This window comes from Cupressus sempervirens, chromosome 7, assembly GCF_028749045.1.
Source record: "Cupressus sempervirens isolate cs-2001-9-10 chromosome 7, ASM2874904v1, whole genome shotgun sequence".
In the NCBI taxonomy this organism is placed as follows: domain Eukaryota; kingdom Viridiplantae; phylum Streptophyta; class Pinopsida; order Cupressales; family Cupressaceae; genus Cupressus; species Cupressus sempervirens.
In genome coordinates this window covers 908,845,818-908,857,174 of record NC_143124.1, presented here as the reverse complement: position 1 = coordinate 908,857,174, position 11,357 = coordinate 908,845,818, and the positions used below count along the sequence as shown (strand labels likewise).

The 11,357-nt window shown below is 34.8% G+C and overlaps 1 protein-coding gene across 1 annotated transcript; it reads right to left on the bottom strand.

The window, feature by feature from the left end:
- Positions 1–381: 381 nt before the first annotated feature.
- LOC149550460 (potassium channel KAT1-like) lies at positions 382–4,460 on the bottom strand. The gene is made up of 8 exons (XM_089795088.1): positions 4,199–4,460; positions 2,717–2,935; positions 2,476–2,634; positions 2,305–2,362; positions 1,822–2,142; positions 1,373–1,711; positions 1,244–1,276; positions 382–1,120 (listed from the first exon to the last, which is right to left on the bottom strand). The coding sequence occupies exons 1-8, from the start codon at positions 4,387–4,389 to the stop codon at positions 923–925; spliced, it is 1,518 nt and encodes a 505-aa protein (XP_089651214.1). The 5' UTR covers positions 4,390–4,460; the 3' UTR covers positions 382–922.
- Positions 4,461–11,357: the final 6,897 nt, after the last annotated feature.

Below are 11,357 nucleotides of genomic sequence, written 5' to 3'. Positions count from 1 at the left end.
TTTATGCTATGAAATAGTTGTAAAAAGTTAAGACTATAGAGTTGGACTTTAGACTTTCAATTCTAAACCCTCCATCCTTTACCGTTTCAATACTTTAGAACTCGTTTTGATCTCAAATGTTGGAACCAAATCTGCATTTACATTTGAATTGACGAATTATATTTTTTCAAACTAATTATAAACATGTGTTGAAAAGAAAATTGCTAGTGGTTGATAATGATATTGATTAAGTCTATTCCGTCAAATTGAAGCTGAGAAAAAAACGGAAAAAAACATGCTGCTACTTAAAAAATCGAAAAGTTTATTGAAGCGGATAAGAACATTTGATTTGAAAGGAGACATTATCAATTTATCCAACGAGTTTTCCACTTCTTCTTGACTGAATCTTGGAACCATGATTCATTCGATGATAATGGAGATTTATTCTGATACAACCACAACTCAAAGATTTTCTTTCAAAAAGTTGGATCTCACAAAGCTTATCAAGAAAACATACATATATGTATAAGCTGTACAGACAATTACTAAGGCTTAAGAAACATAGCGTGCTCTAGCTAAATACAATGTATTCACAAATTTACGAGGAATACTGTACAACTATATATTTAAAGCTAGAAAGTAGCTTTACAGATTTTTCAAAGTCTAGGTATAATACTTCAACGTCTCCTGTGTTGACAAGTAATACCACATGCAAGAATTTGAACAGGCGCTATTTATACAGTTACATTGGTAAATAAGTTGCACTCTAGAAAAACGTATAGTGGCTGTTTCGCATATGTATTCTGCAAATTTCAGCAATACACGGTATTTTCTACTTGTGCTGATCGTTTGAGATATGCTGGTTTAAAGAAGAGGATCAAATTGAAAATCTACATCATGTATACATACTTGCAGCCATGTATGGAAATCGTAGAGAGCTGAATTAAGGTGGAATCTGAGATAGATTTGCCATAACTATCAGTCTGTCTTCAACATGTGATTCCAACACTTCCAGCAATGCACTGCGCCCAATTATTACCAGTTGTGAAAGCATCTTTGTCGTGGCCTTGAATTCGTGAGGCTTATTAAATAGCACTCCCAACTCTCCAAACATATCGCCTGTTTCTTCCTTCACAAGCTTCTGAAATTTAAAAAGTACAAAAGAAGATTCATGGAACTTTGCATTAATATAAAGAATATAAAATGTAACAAATTTTTTTTTTCTGTCTTGCTTGATGGATTTGTGGAGTGGAAATTTACTTACCTCGTCAAGTTCTCCTCCGCGAAAGACTAATTCCTGCAAAATAAGCATTTCAGGAATGTTTTTAGAGAGATCAAAATTACTATCTTTTAAAAAAGAATTAAAAAAACTAGAGAGGAAGTAGTAGAATACCACTGCTCCAGAGACAACAATATAGAGATACGTGGGAGCCTCTTCTTGCAAAATGATGCCATGTCTTGCTGGGAAATAAGCAGCACGAATGTCTGATACCAAGTGCAGAAGAAAACTGAAGGACACTCCCTGGAATAAATAAGTCTTTTCAAGTATGGGCAAAAACAAGTATTGAAGAATGTTCAAGCGAAGGCCAGTTGGGAGTGAATCCATTAGCTGTTGCTTCTGATATCCCTCTGTTCTGAATTTCAGAGACAGGCAATCTACTATCTGGGTTTTCAATTCATCTGGAAGCTGATTTCTGGAGGCACAGCTTGAAGCTTCTCTAATCACGTTTCTCTGCATTTACAACGTAAAAGAACCCAATTTAAATTTATACAAAAGATCATTAATCATCGATTACCTTTAAAAGGGTGAATACTTATATTGGATAATAATTAGTAGCTTACATATCTTCTTGTCCTGGCCGAACCTTCCACAACGAGGCTTGTCATGTTGCCAATCACATAAGCACTCAGACCCAAATTAAGCATCATGTAAACTATGTCAAAAATCATTTCTTGGGTGTTCTGCGGATGAATGTCTCCATAACCAACGCTGGACAGAGTAGTGATAGACCAGTAAATTGCAGCCACGTAACGCTCCCAAATACTGATTTCTCTAAAATCAGGATTAATGGAACTACCAATCCATGTTTTCCCAGGATCCTTGTAACGTGACGCAAGCAGATAAAAGAAACACCCGGCTGTGTGTACTGAAAAAAATGTTGTCTGAGGAAAAACATTAAAAAATAAATCTCATCATCAGTTTTGCTATGCCTTTAACACCAACCAATCTATAATTCCTTCATGCCATTACATTCATCACAAACAAGTTCCAAAACGATTAAAGCATAAATTAAATAAACACTATTCATGGACGTAGTGGCTTACGCAAAAAAGCTTAGCACATCGAAGCCAGAAATAATTTACTCGGATGTCCTTTTCAAGTCTGCAGCAGACAGGCGATCAAAATCAGCATTCATTGGCTAATTGTTTTAGAGTTCTTTCCCTAATAAATCTCTAAATTTGAAGTTTTCCACTTTGTGAGTAAAGTTGCTATACCTGGCAAAGAGAGCACTGACTTTTCGCAGTCGCCAGAGCCTGAGTAGACGAAGTAAATTATAGAGTAAACCTGATCCAGAGTCCCCTGTAAAGAGTAAGACAAATGCCTGAAATGGTATGGTTGATGAAACGTCAAAGATAAACCATGTCGACAAATACCTGCATCAGATGAGAAGCAGAACCAGCTTAGTTGGTTAGATTGTTACTAAAGTATTGAGTTGTATAGTTAAAGTTTACTTACCTGAGGGCAATTTTTTTGGGATCGTCTTCTAGCAAATATGTCCTGTTGTCTCTGTAAGCGACCAGAAATGTCAAGGCAATATCAATGGCGAAGAAGGCATTGAGGATGTTATCCAAAATTGAAAGAGAACGAGGAATGGGTTCCTGTAGGAATCCTGCTTCGAATGTTGAAATCCATGACGAATACATTACCAAAGGGATCAGAAAATTCTGCCACCACCTGCAACATAATATACATATATTCTTAAACAAGAGTCTACAACGCATGCAACATAATATACATATATTCTTAAACAAGAGTCTATAACGCATTCATCGAAAAGATGAATAATGAATCATCTAAGCTTCGACCAATTACTAAAAGAAAAATTCTCCTAGAGATCATCGCGTGCCTAAGTTTCATCATACAATGAAATCAACTCAAGTGCAATCAGAAAACAAATCTGTATTCTGGTAAGTGCCAAACTGTGCGTAAAATTTAGACGGCCGACAGTTTTGTTTCCATTAACATTAGTGGAAACAAAATTGTCGGCCGCTTCAATATAAGCATACGCACACTTTTTAGAGCACTCAGTGAATTAAATGATGTTCTAGACAAAATTTAAGATTAAAACATGTTTTCACCCAAAAAAAACATGGAAGTGGAAAATGAAACAGGGATGCACAGTAGGTACTTAGAATACGTTGTTCATGATTGACTGAACATTAAAATAAAAATAAGAAAAGAAAAATCTTTTTATAGCTAAGCATGCTTACAAGTTAGAACACAAAGGTCAGGTTTTCACCACGAAGAGAGCTGCAAACTCTCTCTGTTCATTTTAAAAATTAGAAATGGTCATCTCAAACATATAATTACTTGGAAAATCCATTGTATTCATGTTTGACATTTAAAAGAACAGAAACCGAATTGTTCATGGGCTGGAAGATAGAAGAGGTGTCAAAGAAAAAAACCAGTGAAATAGGGAAGAAAATGCTCATATTTAAGCAGAGCCTATTCTACAATCAAACCTATCCCCATAGTAGCCAGAAGTTCCAGTGAAAAGATAGATTAGGTCAAAACATTTGAAGTTCTAATTAGAACTCCAAATAAATTGGTTGTTAATTAATCCCTAGCCACATAGAATTTAAAGTGCAGAAGCGAAGATTTGTTGGACTGTGAAGTGAAATAAAATAGAAAGCCTCGTATAGAAGTGAGGAAGTGGAGAAATTAGAAAACACAATAAAATTGTTACAGTAATAAATCTAGACAGAGTAAAAATATCTACCAATTCAAGGGATTGTAGAATTTTTTTAATCAAATGATCAAAAATTCGATCAGCATTAAACTTCACTACATAAAGTTCTTATAAACATCCAAAGATTTTTGAGAACATATCACACAACTTTGCATACAAATTACAAACTTACAGAAAATCTTGTCCTAGGATATAGATGGAATTACAACTTCTTTCAAAGGGAAGATCTATAGTGAAATAATTAGTACCTGTAATGAGTGTTATAAGGAGATATAATATATCCGCGAAGCTTTTTCTGTGTGGGCTGCTGGCTGCTGGCGCCCAAGGGTGGCAGCAATCCATTTGGAAGGCTTTGAAATGTCTCTTCCACTGATTGTTTTTCCATCTCCAATGACAATGGAAGGCAGATATTTACGCATTTGTTCATCCTGTCAGACATATCTCTTCCTTTTGCTTAGTCGACGCTCTAAGACTCTTAGCAGGGTGCACACAATTACTCATTTGGCTCCTATGAACGCATCAGTTCTTATCATAAGATAAAAGCTTTTGCATTTGGACCACAGCGAAAGGTAAAGCATGGTGGGATAAAAAGCTGAGGCGAACACACGAGAGAGATTGTCACTTTGTAGTTTGTCACGAGAGTTTGTGGAGTTTGATATGATGTCTGGCGTAAAGAGTCGGCACTTTAGGGTGAACGAGTCTTCCTCTAAGAGATTGCTCTTTTGTAGTTTGTCACGAGAGTCCGTGGAGTTACACATGAAGTTGAAGCTCTTCATTGAAATGAAGCCATTGACATTTTTTAAAGAGTTGATGATTATATACTAGGGAAGAAAAATGGAGGTGGTGGAGGAGGAATAATTTAAGGGTGGAGAGTTTTTATTGGATAGGGTAGGTTTGGATTTAAAAGGTAAGTTTATTTTATATTTTATTTTTTCTAGAAAGAAGCATCTTTTACTTAAGGGCTCATTTGGCCATGGGTATAGGAATGGAGAATAGGCATGTAATATTGGGAATAGGAATGGCTATTCCAATAACACCTATTTTTTAGAATCGGTATAAGCTCATTTTAGAGGCAAAATGGGATTACAAAAATTGTTTTCCAAATTTTTCTATTCCTATTCCATCAACCAAACAGAAAATAAAAATCGTATTCCAATTTTTCTATTCCTATTCCATCAACCAAACGGGCCCTACAAACTTTTTGTTTAAAATAGATTATAATTATGAACTAATTGATCTTGTAGCACAATGAATGGTTAGTTGAATTCATATATTTGAATACATCTATTATGAATCACTATGTAAGTGATCGATTGTCATAATTGAGCTTGTATACTATAGTCAAAAGAATAATAGTAATATCTACAAATTATTGTTTAGAGGATTGTGAACTGAACACTTAAAATCAAATGCAAATCTTCTTATGAGAAGATCTTATGTTGCAAACACTTGGATTATAATAAAAAGAAAAACTTATCAGTGGAACTTACAAACTTTTTAATTTTTATCTTTTTTCATCTACTTCACAAATTTCATTGTGACATAACACACTTTACTTAAAGGGGGCAAGTAAATAATTAACTATATTACTTAATGAAAGTAAATTTATATTTTTATAATTTTATTTTATATATTCTAGAAGAAAGTCAACTGCTACAACTAAAAGAAACTATTAAACTAAGAAATAATTAATAATGCATGATTTATTTGTTCTTTCTAACATATGTCTTACTTAAGCTAGATTGTTTAACTAGTTGAGACCTTATTACTCAAGTGAATTTAGTTTCATAAGAAATTCTCCAATAGGTTGAAGCTTCAAGAGAATATGTTGAAGTAATGATGGATAATATTTAAGTTTTATCAATACTTGAATTTCATTTAAAAATTTGAGCAAACATGATAATAAATAGTACAATATTAGATAATCTTAAGAATTCAAATGTAGGGATGATTAATTGGCACATTATCAATTGGAAAAATATTACTTTAATCAATTTTAATGTTCAATGAATTTTTTATCAAGAAAACTACATTTGAAATTTTAATATTGTCTTGTTCTTCTAAGTGGAGTATTATTTAGAGGAAAAATATAGTTTTAATAAAATTATTAAAGACTCCATTTTTCAAAGAGCGTGAATATATTCTTATTTTTATGAAGTTTTTGAAGACATTTACAACCATAAGATTTTTGGATATTTTTATGAAGAATTTGGAATTATTTAATGTGGAATTTGAAGCGATTAACAACAAGTTCCATAATACAATTGAACCTAGAAGCCTAAGGGTAAATTTTGCTGCCTCTTTGTAAAGCTTCACAAGGGTTATAATATATATAGATAAATTTATTGATGATGTTAAAGATCAAAAAAGAAAAGTGTTAATCTTGATAAAGGACTTGTGGATTGTTGTATAGAATTGCATATTGAGAAGAATGTTGGCAATTAGTTTTCTAAAAGGAGAAGAAAAGAAAGATAAGAGTGAATTTTCAAGTGTTTTGGAGGTGTTCAAGATATCTATAAGAGTTGAAGGATGAAGAAAAATATCAAATTTAAAAAGAGGTGTGAAATCTTCAAGATGTGAAGACATGTAGGCATGAATTGCCTAGATATGTTATAAAATTTCTGAATTTTGACTCTTATTGTAATCCTCCATAAATGTGATATTTATTGCGTAGTAAATATATATGTTACAATATTTGTTTCAAAAATTTTTTATGTGGGTAGTATGCAAATTAAAGGATAAAAGATTTGGTAGTTGATATGTTCTACCAAATTTATCTACATCAAATTGTATCATTCCTAGTGTTCATGAGTTTGTAGATAGATTTTTAAATGTGTTACGATCTCCACCGGGACCTTATATTAGATAGAATATATATGTGATCATTTTGGTTTTCCTCCAATAGAAATTAAAGCTAGGTAGAAGGTGCACATTACTGGACTTCACTAAGATGGAGTGGGTAGAGGAAGTGAGAATTATGTCTTTAATAAATCTTTGTTGGGTAGAGGATATAATGCTATTTTTTTATAGGTTGGAAATTGCACATGAAGATACATTAATACTTTGGGATTAGTTGTGGGAAATCTCTTATGAATTTCAGCCCTTATTAGGAAAGAATCATGGACATGGCTAGAATGTATTAGAAATGATGGGTATGATGAGAGGCTTGAGGGAGACCAAAGTAGCAATAGAAGAGAGAAGATAAGTGGAAGATTTGAGTATGAAGGAATCACATTATTTTTCCTAAGAAAATGGTGTTGTTGGAATGTATAATTTCCCCCTCAAATGAAATACTAGAGGATTCTAGAAACTCAAGCTGTATTACTGAATAGAATTAGGTCAAATTAATATTTAAGTTTGTAAAGTTCTAGAAGTCATTTCTGTATAAATATTTCTAGAATCCTCTAGTATTTCATTTGAGGGGGAAATTACACATTCCAACAGGTGTAGTGGTGTAAAGGTCAACCAATGGTGGACCTTTCACAATATTTATGCATTTGTAAACAAATTTATGTGTTTGGGTGAAGAGGTAGGAGAAAAGACTACAACAATATGTCATAATGATTACATAAAGTAAGAGATCAAAGGTGAAGTTGTAGATGTTGAGGACAAGAAAGTGGAGAGTGTAGTACAAGTTTAGAGTCCTTTATAGTAGACACTAAGCATTTGAAGGTACATCTAAGAGTTGAGAAGATGTTTGAGTAGTGGGAAAGAAAGAGACAGTGTATAATATTTTTCATAATAAATTGTATGAAAATGAAAATATTGTAATGATAAAAAACAAAGAGGTGAAAATATACTAAACTTATTTAACATAATTTGTATGTTGAGAATCAAGATTTAAGGAATATAGATATGGAAAAGAAAATGAAAAAGTTACCAATTTTGTTAGTGATGATTTATGTGTAGAGAAACAAATGTATGATGTTGTAGGTGTTAGTGTAGTTTTTTATTTTTCCTATTTTGCTAGGTTTTTCCTACACTTTTAATAATCTTGCTTAGGTTAATAAAGCATGTCTTATTAGGTGAATGGTTGTGAGGTGTCACCTTCCTACATGTGAGCATCCATTAGCTATCTTGGGAAGATACTTTGCTATCTTTAGTCCAATAGATGGTTGCTCCTCATTGGTTGGTGTTGCCACCTCCTCCCTCTTCCTAGCCTATATAAGCATGCTACCTGGCTTGTATTTGCATCTCTTATTTTTGCATCCTCTTAATGTTATTTTGCTTCCAGCATTTGCATTACTCTCTTGGAAACTAACTCTATGATGCTATTTTGATTTTGTATCATTTGCATTCATAGTTTAGATATTTACTCTTTGCACTAGTTTTCTGGGTTATTAATCTTATCAGATTCTAACATGGTATCAGAGCTTTTCTATGTGCAAGAGTAGATTTTAGTTTCCTTATTTGAGAGATTTGGGGGGGGGGCAAACAAACTTTATTGTAGTTTTTTGAAAAACGAAGTATGCTCTTCTCTTGCATCTTTGGATGATCCTGAGAATCAGAAAAGTTTTGACAAAAACAGTTTTTCTCTAAGGTTTCAATCTCAAATCTGACAACCAACATGCATATTTGGAGTTTTCAAACAGTTTTGCAGGTTCCAGCATGCCATTGATGGACTTAAGAAGCTGATCCAACATTTGCATGTCATATTTTGGTTGCTGGGGTCGTTTTCTAATTTTTGGAGCCGTTTTTTACTATTAAAGGCGTCTGATTTACACTACAGCAACATCTTCTGTTCATCAGCAAGAAAAACGCTTTCTGGGTTTTGTTCGCAGCCCCGAAAAACCATCTGGGTATCTTTTAGATTTTGCATGCAAGTTGTATATTTTTCAGAATCGAGCATGCAAAGCTACAGCCATACCCCTCTCCGTTGGCAGCCGCAGATTTGAATGCAGTTTTCAAATGTCTCGTTCTTGCTCATACGGACTCCGATTTTGATGATTCTTGTTATGAACTTGGCTATTTTTTTGTGCTCTATCCACTAATGGAGTTAGTTTTTGATTTTCATGCATGAATTCTTCAGAAATTGCAGATTCTCAGCCGTGACTGTGCACAGTTCTCATTTTGAAAACTTCGGAGGATCATAACTTTCTCATACGACATCGTATCGAGGCGATTCTTTTTTTGAAAGTGCATGATTTTTTGAGTAGATCGCAGTGGTGCTATTTGTTTCCTTGATTATTGTGCCCAAGTTTCACTTTTAGCATATGCTCTTCATGAGGGTTTGTAATGCATTAAAATCAAGACCACTAAGTATCTCTTTCTAGTGGTAGTTGTAAATGCACTAAAATAAAGTGCCAAATAATATTTATTTGGGGGGGGTTCTTTGATTGAGTAAAGAGGGGGGGGGCATTGTCGTGGTTGGGTTCTCTTCTTTTTAGCATTTCTTCATCATGGATCAGACAAATATACCCATCCTAACTCCATACAATTACTTTGAGTGGAAATCATGCATGAGAATTCACTTAAAGAAAGCTGGATTAAATAGGATAACTATGGGACTTGAAACTAAACCTGCTAAAGATGAAGATAAGCCTAAGTGGTTTAACAAATGTGATGAGGCATTTGGAACATTGTGTTTGTCTATTTCTCCTGACTTGCTATTTCACATTGAGTCTTTGGATACACCAAATGAAGTATGGACAAAGCTAGAAACACTATTTGGAACACAAGATTCAATGAGAGGTCATATGTTGGAAAATGAATTAATTAGTTTGAGTCCAAGCAATTTCAACACAATCCAAGATTTCTTCACCAAATTGAAATCACTAAGGCTGCAGTTAAAACAATGTGGAATTGAAAAGAAAGATGAACAACTGATTCTCAGTATTCTCTCTAAGCTAAGTTCAGAATATTCTGTGTTTGTCTCTACCTTCTATGCTACGAAGGGTGCACTTGGTACTCAATTCACCATGCCATCTCTAGATGATTTTGTTGTCAACCTCACTCGAGAACAGGACAAGCTAATCCAGATGGGCATTCTTAAGTCCTCTAAGTTACATGCCTTGGCTGCCAACCAAGGCACAAAAGAACAAGGAAAAAGTAGTAACAACAATAGTAAGGACATGAAACAAAAGTATAGCGAGGAGAAGAAGGATCAGATGCTGGTTTCTTCAAAAGCAACTATTGATACACCATCTTCCAAGGGTGATAAGCCTAAGAAAGAAAAGGTCAAATGTGCCTATTGTAAAAGACCTGGTCATGATGAACATAAATGTTTGCAGAAACAATTTGATCACTTAACATACATTCTTGAGAAGAATAATATTAGTGTTCCTGAGTCTATCAAACAAAGTTCTAATGAAGGGTCTAACAAAGAAAAAGAAAATAGCAAGGGGAAAGGAAAGGGCAAGGCTCTTTTTGCAGTTGCTTCCTCACCATCCACTTGGGTTCTTGATTTGGGTGCTTCACACCACATGGCTTCATCTAAGGAAGAACTTGCATCCTTGGAGCCGTGTACTATGCCTTCTATTTTGATGGGTGATAACACTCTTGTTGAGGTGTGTGGGAGAGGGTCTGTTGATGTGGGGGACGGTACATTCCATGATGTTCCTTATGTACCCTCATTGTCAACTAATCTCCAATCGGTACACCAGATCACTCACACGGGTTTAGGCAAGCGGGTTGAGTTCACTCCTAGTTCAGTGGAGATATGTGAGTTGCACAATGATTCTATAGTTGCAGTTGGGAGAGCAGATCATCAATCACGACTCTATATGTTTTCTCACTTTGTTCCTAATCCTCCTTTGACTGTTTCACTCACTCACTTTAATGATGTGAGCAGATTATGGCATGAGCGGTTTGGCCATCTTAACTTCCACTACTTGCATCAGCTTAACCAGCAAACCATGGTCACAGGGTTGCCTTCTACTTTGACATTGGAGTCACTTGGAATACATGATGGGTCAGATTCACTTGAGCAGTCTTCTACATCCACTTCTGATGCAGAGAGTGATTCAAAGGACTCACCTCCTTCCTCTCCTAGTCATCATTTACAGGTTGATGATTCTCCTCTAGATTCTCCATCTTTCGGTCCACTTTGGGCTAGACAGACCTTGCAGTTTACAGGTGATTGGGTTGGGGATCCATCAAACACCAAGCAGACTCGTTCACAATTCCAGGATGCTCTACATATCTTCATTGCTACTGCCTCAAATCCACAGTCCTTTCATGAGGCTTCTGGTATTTTTGAGTGGGATACAGCTATGCAGGAAGAGTATAGTTCCTTGATGAGGAACCACACTTGGGATCTTGTCCTTTTTCCTAAGGGAAAAAAACTTGTTCGATGCAAGTGGATCTACCGGACAAAATTTGCAAGCTTTGCTGGAGGTGCAGGATGCTACATCTTTTGGGGGGGCCTCTTCCTCTCACTTGGAGTCCTAATTTTCTTTGGGGAGTCTA

Bases quoted from the DNA above. Each gene is read 5' to 3' on its own strand.
- LOC149550460 (XM_089795088.1), bottom strand. From the start codon at position 4,389: ATGTCTGACAGGATGAACAAATGCGTAAATATCTGCCTTCCATTGTCA. The intron at 2,936-4,198 runs GTACTAATTATT...ATTATGTTGCAG, and splicing joins CCTTATAACACTCATTACAG to GTGGTGGCAGAATTTTCTGA. The intron at 2,143-2,304 runs GTAAGCCACTAC...GTTTTTCCTCAG, and splicing joins GATGTGCTAAGCTTTTTTGC to ACAACATTTTTTTCAGTACA.